This window comes from Parasteatoda tepidariorum, chromosome 6, assembly GCF_982258835.1.
Source record: "Parasteatoda tepidariorum strain Cologne lab strain chromosome 6, Ptep-v5.0, whole genome shotgun sequence".
Lineage (NCBI taxonomy): Eukaryota > Metazoa > Arthropoda > Arachnida > Araneae > Theridiidae > Parasteatoda > Parasteatoda tepidariorum.
Window position 1 is genome coordinate 22147793 of NC_141760.1, and position 21617 is coordinate 22169409.

Here is a 21617-nt window from a genome sequence, read left to right on the forward strand (position 1 = left end):
CTATCATTAGATCAAAAGCTATTCAGAGTGGCCCCCTTTTTTTTTGCTATCAATACTTAGTAGAAAAAATCTTTATAACCTCAACACTATTTATCCTATCAACTCGAATTCAACGTGAAAAAATATACGATAAAAAATTATTTTATATGACCACATCACTACTAGATAACAAGGTAAAAAGTATACATAAGTACATGTCAAAAGATGTACGATTCATACCTATAAAACCTGGCTTACTTTGAGCTATTCATCTTATTGACTCGTGCATCATCAATCACACTCGCTTCAGCGTGAGAAAAAAAATTACACAGAAAACAATGCTTCAGTAGTCTAAATAGAAATAGGTCAGTTTTTTTACTATAAGAGGTAGGTACACCTACTGTAAGAGGAATACTCTTATGTTACTTTTACCATGTGCATATTTATATTATATGTTTATGTGCATATTTGTTTAAGATTAATTGAATTAGGCTAAACACAAGTGGAAAGGATAAAAAATTTAGAGGTTAAGAGTTTCTTTTATTCGTAAAATACTTATTATTTACATCGATATACCATACAGTGATAAAGAGATTTTCCTCCTCTCCTTTCTCCCCACTTAATACATATTGCAACTCTTTACTGCTTAGTAATAAAAGGGTACTTAGTTTGCCTTAAATTTCTTTTTTTTAAATATTTGGCTTTTGTTTTCCGTCTGTTTTGGCTGTATAAGAGAAAAAATTTATGTATAGCAAAAAACAAAGAGTGAATCATCAATAAAAAATTCTCAATTATTTCTTTTTCACTTTCATTTTTTATTCTCAGTTAAAATAAATAAAATAAAATATTTTAAATAATTAAAATTTTGATAAAATAACATAAAGATAATCAAGATAGTCTATACACTTGTTCAAAATTGTTTTTTTTTTTTTTTTTTAAGGAAGGGGGGAATCTATACATACTAATTGTTTTCATTCATCAAAGATACTAAGTCTTAATCAATCTCCTTTTGAGCATGCAAAACGATAGAAATAAGTAAACAAATACAGTATATTGGTAACAATCAACTTTATTTAGAACTTTAAATTTATAACTAGTTGCAAGTGGTTAAATAGGTAGAATTATAAGCAATGGTTTATTTACTGAAAAATAAAAAAGGACATTGGGACAATTATACTACATCTATGAAATTTGCAATTAAAGCATGCTGTGAGCAATTTTCAACCAACAAGCAACATTACCTAATTTAATTCACATGCTATTGTATATAAAAATAAAAGACATACCACTACAACACATTGGTTTCACTTAATAAAGCACACTAATATTTTATATTCATCCAAGGGAAATGCAGGGTTTAGAATTTTTAAACCTTTTGAGGAATTTCCAAAATTTTCCTTTTTCCTTGAAAAAAGTCAAGGTAAAAAGTTTTATTTCTCTCAATATATTTAAACTTCAAATTAGTATTATTTGTTCAAAGTAATAAATAAAAAATTATACTGATCTTTTTTTATAATATCTTTCTTTTTTTAAAAATAATTTCAAGGTCTAGGCAGACATTGCGGAGGACCAAAGAAAATATCAGAACGTTTTTAAAAAAAGACAGAACATTTACATATACCTAACTTCTTTTTTTAAAAAAAAGCAAACAGGATTATAAAAGGAAAATCACAAAAGAATAATAAAAATATACTTTTTTTAATTTCAGAATTATTTTGTTTAGAACAAAAAGTTTTCAGCATAATTTTATTTGTAGTGAACAACGCATAAAAATTTCAAATCAAGGCATAGAAAATTTTTATAGTACAGTTGCATTAAAAAAAATAGTTTCAATTAGTTATTATTCCCTCATTCCAATATATAATTGAAAATTTTAATTGATTTCAAGATTTTCTTACTCAAATAACTTTAAAGTAGGGTTTCCATAATCTCAAAACAAAAATACAGTGAATATGCCGCATAATATTTTTGGGGAAAAGTAAATTTAGTGAATGATCTCTCAAATTATTATTTAAAAATTATGATTACTGTATAGTTGATTGAAATCTATCATTTTTAAAATCACATGAAAAAGGTGAATACATAAATGTGAACCTAAAAAAGTGCAGCCTACAAGATTCGCCATTATATTTGCTTAAAATAATAAATAAGTAAAGGACACTGAATACATAAATATTTGATAATATAAAATTATAAGAGAATGACTGAATTCCAAAAAAAAGTTCTAACAAACCTGTGGGCATACCTGAACCCTGTATAAAATTAGTAAATGGTCCCTAAATATGAACTATCAAATTTTGAGATTGCTATTAGCATTATTAATTGAAATAAAAAAGTGTTGGATCTAAAATTGAAATTTCTCAATTCTTCATAACTAATTTCAAAAATCTGCTTTTGTATTCTTAGAAAATGGGATGTTCTTCACACAGTGAAATCAAGAATAGCAGGATAAAAAGCAGGATAAATATAGACAAAATATTTTTCATCCGGAAAATCAAGAATATCAGGACAACCAGCAATGTCTGTATTTTGTGAAATAATTTAAGAATAGACTATTTTTGTTTGGAAAACATTTACTGTTACTATTTGTCTTTAATGAAACCCATCATTTCAAACAGCAAACATCAGTAATACTTTGATGACATGTTTTTAAAAATAAATTTTTGAACTATTACTTATCACATGAATGAATCTTTTTTAATATATATACTATTTTAACAAAAACTGAAAATTAAAAGTTGTCGATATTTTTTAAAAAAATATTGAAATAATGTAGGGTAAACAGTTACAGAAAAAGTGCAAGCTAAATAATTATTGATTTTAAAAAAATTAACGTCTTCAACTCAATGTATGCAACTAACTTTTTCTTAATCAACAAAACCATATTAAAGCATTAAAGAAAATGAATATATATATATCTAAATCATTGAATAAAATTGCAATTATTTTAATCCCTTAAGAAAACAAAACTGCTTCATTGAAAGATAAAGTAATACTTCATACGCTACTTAAGATTTTGAAAGTTTTCATCAACTGAATATACAAATGTAGAGCAATTTTTTGAATATCACATTACTAGATACCCATATATTTACAAAGCAATTTAAGATAAAATATACAATATTTTGGAGTTAAGAAACATTAACTGGCTGGAATTTTTGGCAATCCAAATTCGTCAACCAATACACCCTGAAATAAAAAAAACATACAAATCAATCTCTGAAAATTTTATACTGCACTTACAAAAATTTTTTTTTTAAATAATAAACTGTGATTAATAATCTGCATTGAATTCTTATAATGTCAGTAAAAAAATAAATGAATAAAGTAAAACAAACTTAACGGAATTTACATATAATTCAAAATTGTTAATATTTTTTTTTAATTAAATTTAGTCATTGTCTGTAAATGTTATAATACATGACCATACTGCAAGTATTCCATTATTACTATGTATTAAATAATTAAAACAACCATAACAAAGACATGTTACTAAATGTCTATGAATATCTCTATATAACATAAAGAGAAAAATCTAAAACTCTTTTTGTTACTGTCTATGGATTCATATTGGTCAGAATATCTTACGGTAGAACCCTTAATTCACAAAGAAAAAAAAGATTTCTTTGCTTATCTTCTGCATGATACTGATAGGAGTTACGAATATATTTTTGATCCATACGAAATATTTCCTTAAAAACCTTTTTTTCATTGTAATTAAATTTTTATGCGATTACATTTAAAATTTTGATTTTTTTTTCAGAGTTGTGTACTTATAGAAGTGTTTCGTTTTATTGTAAATTAATCCTACGGTATTAAATTTTAGAAAAAAAACAATTTTAGACACAACATTACACAACAATTTTAGAAAAAAATAATTCAAATCTGATATAACTTATTATCCATTTCAAAATTACTAAAAAATAAGTTAGATTTATTTACTTTTGTCGTAAGCTTTAATAAAAACTGCGTCCAGTCAACATAAGAAGTTAAAATAATATATACAAAACTGCAAAGCATCATTATGAATTAACTTTTCACACTATTACTAATTAATCTCTTGGGTGAAAAACATTAAGGTGTTTTTATAGCAATCAAAATCTCAATAGCAATTTAAAATTATAATTGTTGATGAAGTTACGACTTCAATCGAGCAACATTATTCGACTGAACTTTTATCCTAATAGATATGAGAGCAAAAAGCAGAGTGGTGAGCCTCCTATGTAAACATACAATCATATTAAAACTGTTTACATTGTTTAGGAATGATGAAATTGAATTGTTTTAATTTATAAACATTGACTAAGATATGAATAAAACTAGAGATTGAGATTAGATGACCCAAAAACAGAAAACATTTTTATTGTATTCTGGATATCAGTTCTAGTCATGTATTTATTCTAAGTACTTTATTATCTAGTACTGTCCTGCGATTCAATGTAATTGTATGAAATTTATACGATTCAGTACTCATTTAGCACAATTTTATATCTTACAGCTTTAATTTATGCTTTGACCATAAACTATACTGTAATTGAAATTTTTTAAAATACTTGAAAATAAAACTTTATTAAGGCTCTGCTAAATTTTACTTTAATTTGCTCACTCAGTTTGGTTCCCAAATATGTTATACCAGCTTACCCTTTTATTTCAATTTTTTTTAAACATTCAAATGTTTTTAAGACATCTCTAAAACTCAGAAATTTCTGAAATCTTGATCTTCCAAACCTTTGAATAATTCAGAGTTTTGGGTTTATTACAATCTCTAAGTTCATACCAAAATAAGTTTTTTGCTCTACTACTAAACAAGTAGTATTTCGGACAAAGATTTTATCTAAAATGTATTTTTAAATCAATCTTATTTTGTTTTTCCATTGATACAGAATACTTTTATTTTTGCTGCACTAGAGCTGCCCAATGTGGTAATGGCGAAAGTCTAGGAAGCATCCCTGAGAATGATCCGGAGACAACAAGCATACGTCACATCCCGTATTTACAGGGAGGACACATTCGCACATTATCCATCCGCAGATCGTAATTTTCACCTGAATCGGATTAAGTTATCAAACTTACGACCGGGGGCCCTACGAGCCAGGCTATCCCAGTCTTTGCTTTTTCTTTGGCAGCTTTTAAATATTTATCAAAGATAAACAGTATACTATTAAAATTCAATATATCATAGATATTAGACTGATTACCGTAGCAGAAAAATACCTTAGTCTTCATTGGACCAATATTCGTGAAATTTAGCTCAATAAGGGTTCAAAGGGCGGTTATTTTTCTGATATCAGCCTTATGTAGAATTGTCCGATTCATCCAATATTTTACAGCCACTTTACAATCAATATCGGCCCTATATAGAATTGTCAGATTAACCAGATATTTCATATTCATTATTTAGCCAGTAAAGGCTTTATGTTGGCCAATATAGGTCATTCTATGACCAGTATTAAAAAATTTCAGACATCCCAATATTGGTCCCTCGGTGCATGTTCTTATAGAAACCATACTGAGCAGATTTTGAGCATGACTGAGGTCAAAGTAAAATTTTTGCTAGGGTAGATTAGAATACATACTAAAGAATTCAATAACAGTGACATTTTTACACTTACACCAGGTGGAACACTGTCAGCTCCAGGTTCTTTAGAAGGAACAGATGGTGTTTTTACTGCATCATCTAAATAGGAAGTATCTTCATCTAAAGCTATCTCATCACCCAATGCATCCAATTCTGTAACAGGAGAAAAAAAAAGTCCCAATGAACAAAGTATACAATAAGTTCAAATGAACTAAGAAACATTTGGTTTCAGTGATTTCAAAACTTTTCTAATCAAAAAAATTTAAATTTTGATTTTATATACTTTTATATAATAATATATTTTTAAATATAAATTTTGGTTTTATATATCTTAAAATTGAAGGGACGCTAAAAAAATTTCAAGATAGCGAGTTTTTCAGATAAGTTCAGAATTAAATATGTTTTAAAAAGTAAAAAAATATATTGTAAAATAGTTCTCTAAAAAGTAATGAAACATAAAAATAACTACTAATAATTATGTATACAACGATAGTTGACTATAATCCTAAATACAGCAATGATAATTTTATTTTTAAAAGTAAGACAAAAATAATTATGCATTACATAGAAAAGAATTGATTAACAACAAACTAACATAGTGACTTTTTGAAAAAAATTAATTTTCCATTTCGAAAAATATTCGACATAACAAGGTTTTAAGAAAAAAAGTCTTAGACATAGGAATTCAAATTAATATTAAGTGGATATGTAATACCAAGGAGAAAAAAATTTTTTTTGATACAACAAGGTGTTAGAATTTCGGGATATCGAGAGTATACTGTATTTACACTTGTTTCAAAACATTCTATTCAATTATAATTTTATCACCATTTGTAACTAGGTAGTTAGTAGGTACAACTATAGACATTCAGAGCAGTTCGAATAAAAAAAAATATTTTTTTAAAATAAAATTTGTATTAATGTTTTCTTGTTTTTACACTTAGAATTAGGAACTTTTCCTAAATTTCTTAAATAAAAAGGCCTTCTGTGTGTCTGTTATGCAATAATTCGTCATATTCTTTTTTAATTTAAATTGTTTATAGTAAGTCTTATTGTCTCTATTTAAAAAATCTTTTTATTATGGTGTACAAGATTAAAACAAAGAATTAAAACTAAAAAGATTTATACAATTAACAAAAAATGGGTCCGGTACTTGTTGAAAAAAACCTACATATACATAAATTTTTAATGTCTTCAAAGATACTTGCTAACTATTAAAATTTTGTGATCCTGTTTCAAAACAATGTTTACCTTCAAAAGTCAGTAATTAAATTTAATCAAATTTCTCACTTATTCTATTAGCTTTTCACAAAAAAAATTATAAATTAATTTGTGTACTTTATTCTGAACTTTTGTACTTTTTTCTAATTTACTTCACCATAACTTTTTTCTTCAAATGCTTGCAAAATTTCTAAAACAAATTAAGCTTCTTTTACATTAAGAAAAATATAAATAGATCTGACAATATTACATTCGACTTGGAATTTTCTAATTCTGACAAAAGTGTGAGTTTTGAAATCTCAAGTTCAGACAAAAGTCTTACATGTAAAACAAGAAGTTCAAAGTTTCAATAATTGAACAATAGCTGTTATCAATTATGAGTTTCATGAAATAATTGTTCTGGGTAAAATAAAGGTGAATACAGTATTTTCAAAATACTTTTTTTAAAAATTACTTTGTACTATAAAGTATAAATTGTATTTGAAAACACGTGTCTACAAATTTAATTAGATAAAATGTTGGTTTTCAACTATAGCTTAAATTTGAAAAATTTAAACTAAAATTCTTCTTAAAATATGAGAACATACAGTTAAACAATATTAAATAAAAGAATATTGGCAAACAATATAAAATATTTTTTTCTAAAAACGCTGAAGAAAAGTTAAAATAATTCTTTAAAAAAAATCTTTTTTAAATTGAAAACTATCCATAGAATTTCACTTATACATTTAAGCACAATTATAAATTTCTGTATTTGGTAAAAAAATTTTTAAGTTCACTATTCAAACATACCCTCGAAAAATTTATAGAAATCACAGAAAAAATTTTTTTTGTATAAAATATTGCTTAAATTGATATGGTTTATGTATTATAGAGAAGATATTTTAACATAACTTCACACACAAAAGATGTATTAAAAAGAATATATAATACAGGGTGTTTATAAAGTCCCGGACCCATTTTGATGTTTAATAACTCATAAAATAATAGAGATAGAATAAAATTAATAACATAAATGGTTAGACAGACTCAAAAAGTTTCATGAACCTTGTCAATAAACTTCCACTTGTGCCCCCTTCGTCGCACGGAGAATATCAAGTCGATAGTCAATTTCACGCCAGGTAGCGGCAAGCATGTCGGCATCCACAGAGGCTATTGCGGTTGTAATTCTGGCTTTTAGGTCATCAATGTTCGACACGATCCCCTGTAAGCATTGTCTTTTATAAATCCCAAAGAAAAAAGTCCAGCGGCGTTATATCAGGTGGTCTGGGTGGCCAAGGAATTGGACCTCCTCGCCCAATCCATCTTCCTGGAAAATGGTCATTCAAAGAACTACGAACGATAATACCCCAATGAGGTGGTGCACCATTTTGTTGCAAAAAGAAATGTGGCAGAAGCTCTTCTAATTGTGGAAATACAAAGTTTTCCAACATGTCTAAGTGTACGACTGATGAGACAGTCTTTCCTGTAAGAAAGAAAGGCCCAATGACTCGGTCGTGCATTAGTCAACACCACACATTAACCTTTGGGGAATCCCTTTGTGTCTCACGGTATTCATGGGGGTTTTCAGATTCCCATATGAGCACATTATGGGGATTAACAATGCCAGAAACATGAAAGGATGCTTCGTCGGAGAACATTATGCGCTTCAGAAAATCAGCAGCATCTTCTATCCTTCCTATCATATCTGCTGCAAACGTCATCCTCCTAGGCCTATCGTCCGGTTCCAAACCTTGAACAATTTGAACTTTGTATGCATGCAATCTTAATTGTTTCTTAATAACCTTGTACACCGTCGAAATGAGCAGATCCAATTCTCTTGCCGCTGATCTCACAGATCTTCTATGATTGTCTAAAAATGTCTGTCTGACACGCTCAACGTCAAAATCACTTGTGCACTCGGTGCGACGAAGGGGGCACATGTGGAAGTTCATTGACAAAGGTCATGAAACTTTTTGAGTCTATCTAACCATTTATGTTATTAATTTTAATCTACCTTTATTATTTTATGAGTTATTAAACATCAAAATGGGTCCGGGATTTTAATAACACCCTGTATATAACAGAAATACTTACATAAGTAAGAATATGAATTTAGTAAAATTAGATAAGTTAGTAAAACTAGTTTTGATAATTTTAAAAAAAATTATATTATTCTAATTAATCTCATGTATTTATATTCTAATTAAACTGTGTACATAGTTTCATGTATTTTTTTCTATTATTACAGTGTTCAACAATATATGATGTCTTACGATGTGCAAAATAATTTATGATTGTAATATCCCCTCCCCCTTCTTTTCTTTAAAATTTCTATTTGAAATTTATTGTATTACCTTTCTTTGTCACCTGGACAGGATTTTCCTCTTGGCAACAAATATATATTCTTTGTATTTATGTGTTTGTTTTTGTTCTCAATAAAGTTATATTTGTTATTTGTAATTTAAGTTATGACTATACCTGCTTCAAGTTCCTCATCGTCAACTTCTGGCATACCATAACTCCTACCAAGAGCTTCTTGCACTTCACTAGCTTGATCTAACATATCCTCTAAATCATCTTGAACATTCTGAAATTGTTAAATGTCCAAAACAAAATTATTCCAAAATTTAAATTCAGAATTTAACATTCTAAAACAAATTATCATAATTTATAATAAAAAGAACCTAATTTTGAAAAAAAAAAAAAAAATTCATACATTTTTCAAAAAATTGAAACACTTAATCAATGATTCAAGAATAATGCATACTGTATAACTTACTTGTTGCAGCTGTTCTTATTACATGGAATATAAAGTTTTGGTGAGATAACTTAGAATATATTTTAATGTTCTTGTATTTGGCAAGCTAAGTAATGTCTAATTATGTTAGTTAATAAAAAAATTTTAAAGCATTTTTAAATGTGTAACTACACAAAAGTATTTTAAGTAATAATAAATAAATTTTTAAAACCATACAGCTAAAAGGGTCTACCAAGTCTTATATACCAAATCTTATATTCAAAAATATAAAGAAGATTATCCACGAACTTATGTTAGGATCTTGGGATACTTATGTTAGGATAGTGGAGATTAAATTTTTGACTGTGTCAACCTTCATCTATCAAAAGGTACCTCGAGATAGAATCGAGTTAACATGCCTTATATACTAGCAATTTGGTATTTAATATTTGTAGTGGTAGTTAGTTATGACACATTACTCCCCTTCCAGAATTTTATCTGTGATATGAACGGATACCACTAGTTGATTCATACTATTTTTTTAATTTATGTCATATTTTGCTCATTATATTTTTACTTCATAGCATTTCGCTCATTATTTTTTCCTTCATTTTTGTGATAACAGCATTTTATTTTGCTGTTATTATTCTTAATTTTTGTTTAATGACCGGGAGACTTTAATTTACTTCACTGGATTTTTTTTTTTTAGTAGTTTATTTTTAAGCAAATCAACTGTTTAATGTGGATGATTCATCAATATTGGCAAGTTCTTATCACATCCGCAGGTCGCCATTGAGGGGATTTAATTTTTGATTGTGTCAACCTTCATCTATCAAAAGGTACCTCGACATAGAATCGAGTTAACATGTCTTATATACTAGCGATTTGGTATTTAATATTTGTAGTAGTAGTTAGTTATGCCACAGGATCTTGGTTTTCCATCCCTTCTTAAAAAATAAGTGCATTCAGAAAGAAGATAAACTATAAAGATAAATAGCATATAGAATATATAACAGTATATAGAAGAAAGAAAAACAGGATAATTTAAATCATCAATCATTTAACTTTATGCAATAGGTTCAAATTTCTGAGGTTACAAAGTTCAGTAAATAAAAACTGAAATACAGTCAATTCGCTATACAGGGTTCCCACTCTATGATGAGATTGAAATTCAAGGACTTTCCAGGACTTTTCAAGGACCTCAACAAAATTTTCAAGGACCTTAATCTAAGACCAAGTTAAAAAATTATTCTCTTCTATTTTACTAGAAGCAACAATGCTTGTTGTGGCAATAATTAATTTTAAATATAATACCAGAATGCTTTGCCTATATAGAGAGAAGAGAGTATATGTATTATGGACTAAAATTTATATTTTTTTAAAAACAACCCTACTGGTTTTACATATTAATTCACAAAATCATTTTCAGCACAATCTATAACTAATGGTAATGAGGTGTTAATGGTGAAATCCTTTAATCCTGTGTATTTCCATGTGAAGGCTGCATGAAAGACAGAGCTAAATCTTAGGTATTCCATATTCCATGACTATTCTATAATCCCCTCCTCTCCTCTATTAAACATCGTTTCTGAAATTATTCATCCATAATTTACACAACCTTCTCTAAATGTTATGCAGCAACAATTCTTTCTGAAAATAAAAATTAGAAGGAACATATCCCATTTTCACCATGTTTAAAAGCATTATTCGTTATGTGTAATCCACAATTGCCAATGAATATGACCTGGTGGGAATATTTCTCTTTTAATTCACACTGAAGCTTCTAATAGAATTTCCAATTGACATAGGGTCCATCCATGGATAATTGAAGTATTTTAGAGAGCTTTTAACCATCATCCATGCATTTGTAAAAAGAGGACAAAATATTTTCTGCAGTTCCATGACCTATAAATTGGGAGGTAAGATACTTAGTGCAAACTTTATTATCGATTCCTTACCATAATGTCCATCTGCTTAGATTGTAGAGACTGATTTAACGTCTCATCAAAGAGTACAGTGTAGCAATCAACATTCTTCAGCTCATTTATAAGAATCCCTTTGAAGTATAGTGCCAATCCAAAGGAGCCCAAATAGGCTCACTTTGTGGCACTACAAAAAAATTGTCTCGCTATACAGCTATCAGCAAACATTTTGGAGAACAATTTACTAATCCCTTCACAAGAGTTACATGAATAATTACTAGTGATGCACTTCAGACTCCAGAGAATTTCAGCATCAAGCACATTCCTTTTGACCAGATAAGAAGACAATGTTACCTCGGCCACTAAAGTTTCTGTTTCACATGGGGCACACGATGTTGAAGGAGTATTTACACCAGATGAATTAGATGTTGATGTCTTTGGAAAAAGAGAACTCAGGGCATGAGACTGCTTTTTTGTTTTACCTTTCTTTCATGTGTGATTTCAGGGCAGATTCCTCCATTTTCGCAATATCGATCTCCATCATGTATAATCAGCACTTGGCTCTGAACTTCTTTTCGGGCATCGATAAAACCCATTCTTTATAAGCTTGATTATCCATCCATTGGGGATTAAAATAGCACTTCCCAGGCATATCTAGTCTAAACTACATAACACAAATACTAAGTCGTGCCTTTGCGAATACGCTTTACAATAAAGTTTTGAAATGACGCAAACGTAAGGACAAGTGCGGATGGTAAAACGGCAAATTTATTGAAAACTACAAGGTACGAAATTCGAGAGTATTCCAGTTTCGATAAGAAAAAAGATCTAAGCATATGCGACAGAAGATGAAGTGGAGTCTCGCCCCGAACGCATTGATTGTCTGCTGTGCTCCGCGCGCTTGGCAGACACCAAGACGCTAGGCCCGGTTAGAAACAGTGGCGTTAAAAATCACGAGAGAGCTCGGGAACAAAACAGAAAGAACGAGAAATACCCGCGGGTGTTTTATAAAAAGGGCAGCCGGCAGTATTGGACAAATTCAAGGACCTATCAAGTTTTTCAAAGACCTAAGACGTTTTTCAAGCACTTTCAAGGACCTAAATTTAGCAAAAAAAATTTCAAGGACTCTCAAGGACCGTGGGAACCCTGCTATAACTCGAAGTACGATAACTCGAATATTACTATAACTCGATTTTTGTAAGGGGTCCCGACCCTTTTATCTTCAAGTTCATGATAATTATTCTCGATTACTCCAATTTTACTTCCTTTAACTCGATTTTTTTTTGATCTTTTAAAGCAAGAAAAGAAACCTAGGAGCTGATATCTTGCCCCTTCCTTTGCACTATGTCTTTCGCACTCTTCATTGAGGAGCTAAAGCTGTCCCTTTTGAAGTATGTGAGCAGTGGTTAAATGAAACGTTACCAAATTTACTTCAAGGGTACAGTTAAAATGATGTTTTCAATATTGATGAAATGGGTTTATTTTTAAAATGTCTTCCAAATAAGACTAAGATGTTTAAGGAGGAAAACTGCTCAGGGGGTAAAATGAGCAAGGAACGTTTGACTGTCCTAGTTGAAGGAAATGTGTCTGGGACAGAGAAATTGCCCTTACTTGTTATCGGAAAATACCGAAATTCCCGATGTTTCAAGAATGTAAAAACGTATCCTTTGGATTACAAGTCTAACAAAAAGTTTTCGATGACATCAGTTTTATTTGAAGACTATGTAAGAAAATTGGATCGGAAATTCTTCGCTAAGAAAGAAAAGGATAAATGCACAGCGCATAGTGATCTACCTAATTTGAAAGCAGTTTCTCCCGCCAAACACAACAGCAAAGTTGCAGCCGATGAACCAGGATATCATAAAGTGTTTCAAACAGTCTTATCGTAAATGGCTTGTCAAAAAAATGATCTTAAATATTGTAAGCATTTAGAAGATTTGTAATTAATAAGCATTAACTAAATAATCCGACAACAAACGGTAAGTCGAACTTCCGATATGTCGAAGTTTTTCGTCAGTCCCCGAGTTATCCCGAATTCACTGTATATGAAAAGCTAAAATATGTGATGCGGATTGTCAGTTTACTTTGAACACAAAAACTTTTTAGTAAAGAGCGTAGAAACTCCTGGTATTCAATTAAACAATGTCCAATCTATAAGATATAATTACGTAACAGTCTTATAAATATAGAAACTTTAAAAACTTACTTCAATTTCATCAATGTTAACTTTTTTATAATGCTGTTTCATCTCTTTGACACCCATCTTCATTGCATCAATCTACATTAAAAAAAAATTACAATTTTTCTTACATAAATTTGAGTTAACAATAATAAAAAAATCTGAATCTTCCAAGATTATGTTTTATTTAAAAATTATCTGACACATTTATAAAGTTTAATCAGAAATATCAAAACAGTTCTATTTTCAAAATTAATGATAAACAAAATTTGTAATGTAACTGTTTACATTACAGTAATGAAAAAACTAATTTCACAAAGCACAATTTTTTTTCATTTTTTAATAAATTTTTTGAAGTAATATTTATTTTAATTAAATCCAAGGAATATTCAAATACAACTGAAGAAAATAAGGACAATATTTTGAAACAAAAAATTTGGAAAAAAGTTTTTTATAAATATAGGCTTTCAAAATTATAGTGAAATCTTAATTTTAAATTTTGTTCTAACTTGCAAATGCTACTAATTCACTCTTTACTATGTCTTTCCAATGCTGGATTTTGAAACTGATTTGTTATCAGTATACACCCATATTTTTATTTTATTTTCTTGCCAACCACTTTTGGCTCATTTTTATTGGTGCAACTTTCAACACATGCCAAAAACAAAAATATTGCAATCATATTAAATTCGAGATTCACTTGTCTTACTGTCCTTCTTTACAACACAAAACATACATTTCAGAAATAAAAAAAACAACAGATCAGTATCAGATGTTATCCCCAGGCAACAGTTTTGGTATGACTTTGAAGCAAAATTAATAAAAATATAGCAATATAAACACACAAAACTATTCTTTAATAATGTTAAACATGCATATCTTTCAAAAAAAGATTCCTTTCAATTACAGCAAATATACTCAACGCAAAAAGCAGTTAAGCCATTTTGACAACATTTTGGTGCTAATCAAAATAAAATGCTTAATGATAGTTTCACATCTGATGTACTAAGATTCTAAACATCACATCAAAATTAAGATGAAAATTCTTAATTTATCTGAACTGTGTAGATAGATTAAAAAAAAAACATCTGGTCAATTCTTTAACCTTAAAAAAAATAATATGTACAGTGGATTCTAGGCAAATTTATACTAAACAATCACACTTATACTTAACGTGATAAAGATTTTGTGTATGCACATCGTGTCAAAATTGTGCCAAAATGCACTACTAATCAAAACAAGCAAGCAATTCCTAAACCAAAAAACATCAAAAACCAGTATATTGTATTGCGAGCAATCTAACTTGAACTTAGAAAAAAAAAAAAGAAAAACAGTTATTAACTCGAACTCTTTTGTCCTCCCCCCTTTCCAATCATTAGATCGCATTTATCTGTATGAACACAAGTACAATCCAAACACCACAATGGCAGTTATTATCGCAGATGTTGGTGGTAAAAAAAATTCTCAAAAAATGGATACAAGAACATAACAAACCACTTCCTAGGTTTCCCTTTGACAAAATAATTAACAAAATCGCATATCACTTGTGTAAGAAAACCTAACTCTAATTCTTTTATACATTAAATCATTTTTTTATTATTATTTATAAATACAGATATACTTACAGTAACTTTTGTATCCTTTAATTGCTGAGTAGCAAAGTTGGTTTGCTCCATATTAAATGATTGCTGAGCAAGATTGTCTCGTTGTGATTCATACCTTAAAAAAAAGTAATAGAGTAATTTGTCATATTCTGCAAAGGTTAGAAAAACATGCAACATTTTCTAAATATAAAGTCTAAGTACATACATTTTCTTTTGCTTCAGAACTCTCATAGCCTTTTGTTTCACCATATTCTAAAAGAAAAATCAATAAATTCAGAAAATTTTTTTTATTTAATACAGGTAATTTATTAAAGTTTTTCAAGATTTCTAAAACACTATAAAATACTATAAAATTATACTATAGTATATATACCAGGGGTGATTGTGAGCCCAAGTCAAAATTCCGGAAAATTTCTTGAGTTAAAAAAAAAAAACAGTTTAAATTGAAAAAAAATTTAAACAAGGTTTTTTTCCTATATTTCTTAGTTTACTTAAAATATATTTAAAATTTTACACATACCTATACCATATACACATAGCTATTATGACCTGGAGAAGTAATTAAAATTTACAAATATGTCTTTCTTTCTTGAGTTTATGATTATAACAACTATTTACTGATAAAAAATGAATATTAATCATGAATATAAGCTTATAAAGTATCTCTCTGGCTCTCCCTTACAAACAAATAAAATAAACTGTGTTTTTAAGTTCCACCTTTGAAAATTTGATTTCCGGAAACTTCTGCGATAAACGATATTTTGAAACGTCTGGACCTTTGATCTCCGGAAACTTCCAGATCACTGCTAGCGAAAATTCCGGAAATCCGGATTTTTTCCGGAGCACAATCACCCCTGATATACTATAGTATATATACTATAGTACTTTATAGTGTTACACTATAAAATACTTAGATGAAAGAATTCATTTTTGTCCGAACAATCTGAAAATAATTACAATAATATATATCTCAATGAAATTCATAAACTAAATAAAAAATTAAACTAAAACTAAACACAGTGACAAGAAAGCCCATGGAGGGCCTAGGCCTACTGTCCCATCTCAGCATTCTGGACCTTTGGCTCTGGGACGCAGGAGCAGATGTTGAGATTAAATGGTCAGCCAAACGACGCAGAACCCATTATCGTGAATAAAAAATTAATGTCATCTTTATTGAAATGTAATAGAATGATAAAATAAAATAAACATTGAAATTAAAGAAAATGAATGAACACGAAATTAACAATTTGTAAATTACTAACATTTAGAGATTACAGATAAAAATCTTGTTATTTCAATCACTTATGAAAGTGACATGAAACATTTAAATGCCTACATATCTAACATTACGAAATAGTCTTAACATTGAATACTTGACAAAGTCATCTTTATTGTAATAATGAAAACAATTTATTTTACAAATTTAAAATCAAATAGATAAATAAAATAAACTTGATTCAAATAGCTTGAGCATACTAGCATAGATGAATGAAGGTCACTGAGTGCATCAAGCATCTCAAATTTTCAATTGCTCAACTTTATAAATTTGTGAAACCATATTTCTTAGATTAGAACTACTTCCTATATTTTAGGGGTCAAAACCTGAAAAGTATGATTACACAAAGAAATAATGCTTTGGTGTCAGTATCCCTCACACAAAATATCATCTATACTAATTGCCTAACTATTTAAGACTACCTAAAGGAGCCTTAATGCTACTTAGTACTTATAATTCTGATATTTAAAATGTTTCATAAATGAGCTAATTTTGGTATTATTAGTTAATTATATGAAATAATTTGACACATTTTATTTTTTAATTTGTGATTTGTACATAATCAGGACAATTTTCGTTGCAAACAAATTTTTTTTCCATTGTTTTAATACTTGTATTTAAATAAAATTCAAATCTATACATAACAGAAATATTTTGTTCATTATGATGTAATTTTGTCATAAATTATTCTTTCTCTATTCATAAATTATTCTATTTCTAATCTGGAACAGAATTTACACACTCTTTACATTATGTTCTGTTATGTATGATCTAAGATTTAGGAAAAATCAAGTTCAACATAACAAATTATTTTAAGAGGGATTGAACCTCATGTCAACTATAAATTTAAAACTATACATTTAAACAACTATACATTTAAAATTGCAAAATTTTTATGATTTATTTAGCGAAAGAATAATTTTTCACCTATGTTAAATAATATAAAAACAAATGTAAATAACCAATTTATGCACATGTTCCAATAAATATAGACATGTTCCAATAAATATATAATTATGTTACAATAAATATAATTATGTTCCAATAATTATAATTATGACCCAATAAATATAATTATATCCCAATAAATAAAGACTTATTATAAGCAATAAATTAGTGATAATTATAAAATAGCAATGGTGTAAATTACTTTCAAATATCTTCACAACTATGATAAAAGGAGCAAAAATTGTTTAGATAATTACTTTACTAAAAGGTAGGATACTGACGAAATACCTTCTTTATTAAGTATTTAAATCATAATGTATAAAACACTCCGATTAATACCATTAAAGTTACACTAAAGTCAATAACTGAACTTATCAGAATTAATACTAAGAACAAATACTAACCTTAGATGGTCCTTCTCTCATTTTTTTCATTTGATCCTTATACTTGACCAACTCTGCATCTAGTCGAGCTATTTTCTTATCAATTGACTCCCCTCTTGCATCGACCTAGATTAAATAAAAAGCTAATTTAGTTATCTCTATTTCAATTAATTAGAAGTCAAATTAAACAAAAATCATTAAAAACAGTTCTGAACTCTGTTTAACCATTCAAAATACTCATTTTTCAACTAAACAAACTAATTAAGTAAGTAAGTCAAGAACAATAAAAATAAAGATCTACTAATTTTAAAATAAAAAGAAAAATAAACTTATTATAAAATATAAGTATTACAAGAAAGCAAAACGAAAAAGAAATATAAAATGCTTAGAAAAAATGAACAATTTACCCAATTGCAAAATTTAATTTTAAAAAAAAATTCAGCTAGTTTGTTTAAATAGTTTTATTTTTTTAGTTATACAAATAAAATTTCTTAAAAGAAAATATTTTTTTATAAAAAAACATTTGAATTTACTGTGTCCTTTTTGCCTTCTTCATAGACGACTGTATTGCCTGTGCAAGCTAAATGGATAAGTACCCATTTTTGTTGTATTTTATACTACAGTAAAATCAGTTAGCTGCGAGGAAAAACCAATGTGGAAGAATCACTTAAAACCTGGACTACTGAGTCCCTCATCTTACTATCAGATATACACAAACGTGAGAACTCTGCTCGTGGAAAATTTGTCATCATGGCAGAATAGTTTCTAAGAAAGAATTACTTGTAATAAAAATTTCCTTATCCTAATTAAATATATAGATATTTCTATCAGGGTTCGTTGATTTAAATCACGATTTAAATCATGATTAAAATCAAATGATTTTTTTAAAAAAATCATTGATTTAAATCAATTGATTTTTATATATATATTATATTGATTTTAAAAGTTAAAAAACAGTGCTTTAAATTATTGATACTTTTATTATTTTCTTTTCTTAGTTTTAAAATTTACTTTAAATAAATTGCTGCATTAATTAATTTTGGTTAACGAAATTACTTTCTTTCTTGGTGTGTGTTAAACACATTTGAAATTACATGTTTAAAAATCTTTTGATTCTTAACATTGAAAGTACAGATTAAAGTAAATATTTAATGCTGTCTTAATATAGACTTGCATAGCTATAGAAAGTAAATAAACATGATTTTTTTTCAAAAAGAAAAAAAGCAAATGTTAATTAAAATTCTACCTTTTGATTAAAAAAGCATGGAATTCTAATCTACATTATAGTTTATTTCTATATTTCTAAAGCTTGAGGCTATATTAAAAAGAAATTACCTTAATATGCCAAAAATAGAAAGAAAAAAAAAGCTGAGTTCAGAAATTTTTTTCCTGATATAGTGTCATTCTTCCCTTTCAAAGTCTATTTGAAGCAGAAGGGTTATTCACTGGTATTTTTTTTCTCAAAATATGTTCACGGTATCTTTGAAATTATCAGATTTTCTTTTGTGAAAAAAATTTCCAATGAGTACATAGATTTTTTAAAAATGTTATTTAGCTTAACTTATGTATTTTGATATAGGATTAAAAATGAATATTTTAACATAAAAATATATAGATTGAATATTTTTTTTTGATGAATGACAACATTTATAAACACAATCTGTTGCATTTATTTTGCCATTTTATAAATCAAGAGAAAAAAAAAGAGATCACAATTTTAAATTAAAATTATGGTGTGCTAATTGAAACTTTGTGTTACTAGTTAAAGTAGTATTCCTTAAATTATCTTTTTTATCTTGTCTTTTAATTTCAATCATGCCTTTGTATTTAAATGGTCGCTATGCATTATAATGAAAAATTATTTTAATAAGTTAGAGCTTCTAAAATATTGTTATAATATAGTTTTAATATTAATTTAATTTTGATTAAACATTTATAAAGTTTTTTTAATCATAAATTAAAGCTCTTATAGTGTATTTGAATAAAAATCAAAAAAATCTGATTTAAATCAAAAAACTCTGATTTAAATCAAAATAATCCGATTTTTTTGATTTTTTTTAAAAAAATCACGAACCCTGATTTCAATACATATATTAAATTTGTAAAAGTTCAATATAGAGTATACAATAAATTATAAAAAGTAGTAAGCAAAAAAAGTTATAAAGTACAATAAAAAAATATGAAAATTTTATGCAATTTATAAAAACAGATATTTGCATAAATAGTATTTACAAATTTGAGTTAACTGAAATTCGTTAGAAATAAAAAATAACAGAAATTACATGTTTATAGATTTGAAGCAACTCATATTAGGTAAATTTAGAAATAATTCGTATCATAACAAAGAAAAAACAAATTTCATATTTGAAAAAAGTATAAGAAAAAGTGATGTTAATAAGTTCCGAATTCGAAAGTTTTCCACTGTTCGAAATGGAATCAATGACAATTTCAACCAACTTAAAAATTACACAAAATTATCTAATCCGATTTATTCAAACCACATTTCACATTATTCTTCATACGAACTTCATTTCATTTCTATAAATTAAATCAAATCGTGCTAAAATTTCACAATAAAGTTGGACCTATGCAATTCTAATTGATTGACATCAGGTTTGAGATGAAAGGCAATATTGAGTTTTAGTTAGAAGTTTGCTCGTAATGAAAATTAAATGAATCTATTTAAATAAGCACCCTTTACTTTTGAAAGGAAGGTTTGAAAAATTACAGTTACTCTTTGTTATTTAAAGGCGCTAAAGATACAAATGACAAGGTACAAAACGGTTAATATAAACTTTTAACTCACATTAGCAATGCAATCCGTCAAATTCGGAGCTGGCTCCTTTGGTTTAGCTCGTCCAAATAATCTATTCATATTTTTTAATTTAATGAAATTAACGATTTGGTAAAATAATTCGATTGATTTTCAAGTGTTGCAACAGCAGACCGAAACCATAACACAAAATGTAAGTTGAAGTTGAGAGAAATTCTATCCATTCCGTAGCGCCCCTGAGATCTTCTAGTAGAAGAGCCCTCTATTCATTTTTTTTTTTTTTTTTTTTTTGCTCTTACGCAGCATTTTTACTGCCTGCACACAAGCGAGAATCTGATTGGCAAGTTCTTCAGGTCTGAAAATATTTGTCCAATCAAATTCTCTTTCGCACTCACACATTCGGTAGTAAATTACAGACCATTTACAGAGGACTCAACTTTTTTCTGGTCTCTGTTTTGCGCTGGTAAAAGTATTTAATCCACCCGGCTCTCATTCAAATGAACCTTCAGTTAATGTTCTTTCTAATACGCCATTCTTTACTTGCACACCCTACTCCCCCTCTTATTTTTTATCATCCGAAGGTTTCCTATTATAGTACTTTACATATTATCTTGTTGGTTTAACAACTTCCTTATTGCAGCATGTTTTATCCAGTGCATGCTGGGCCGGATTAACCTATAGGCACGTGCCTAGGGCCTACGAAAAACTTGGGAGAAAAAAATTTTTGACAAAAATAATTTAGCTTTAAAAACAACAAGTGTATTTTGCACAAAATTATGAAGATACAAATAAAAATATAATATTTTTCGGTGATAAATTATTTTGCAGAATCTTAAGATTTAATATATTACTTTTTTGCGATTTTTGGATTCAACGAAACCTTGTATTATGCTGTCGAATTCCAAACTACGCAAAATGTCGTATTCAATAGACATAAGTGCGAGCGATGCCAAACGATCTTGATTCATTGTTGAACGCAAATAATTTTTTATCAATTTTAATCTGGAGAAAGATCTATCTCTTTCTGCATTTGAT

At 28.0% G+C, this 21617-nt stretch overlaps 1 protein-coding gene across 1 annotated transcript; it reads right to left on the bottom strand.

Annotated features, from left to right (window-relative positions):
* Nucleotides 1-1032: 1032 nt before the first annotated feature.
* On the bottom strand, nt 1033-21029 carry Vps60 (vacuolar protein sorting 60). Its single transcript, XM_016049067.4, has 8 exons — nt 20616-21029; nt 17831-17935; nt 15408-15454; nt 15224-15317; nt 13626-13697; nt 9239-9347; nt 5592-5710; nt 1033-3168 (listed from the first exon to the last, which is right to left on the bottom strand). Exons 1-8 carry the CDS (start codon nt 20682-20684, stop codon nt 3121-3123), a joined length of 663 nt encoding a protein of 220 aa, XP_015904553.2. The 5' UTR covers nt 20685-21029; the 3' UTR covers nt 1033-3120.
* Nucleotides 21030-21617: the final 588 nt, after the last annotated feature.

Excerpts from the sequence above, each read along its gene's own strand:
- Vps60 (XM_016049067.4), bottom strand. The coding sequence starts at position 20,684 with ATGAATAGATTATTTGGACGAGCTAAACCAAAGGAGCCAGCTCCGAAT. Across the intron at positions 9,348-13,625 it reads TTAACATTGATGAAATTGAA|AATGTTCAAGATGATTTAGA; the intron begins GTAAGTTTTTAA and ends TAACAATTTCAG. Across the intron at positions 5,711-9,238 it reads CGATGAGGAACTTGAAGCAG|AATTGGATGCATTGGGTGAT; the intron begins GTATAGTCATAA and ends CTCCTGTTACAG.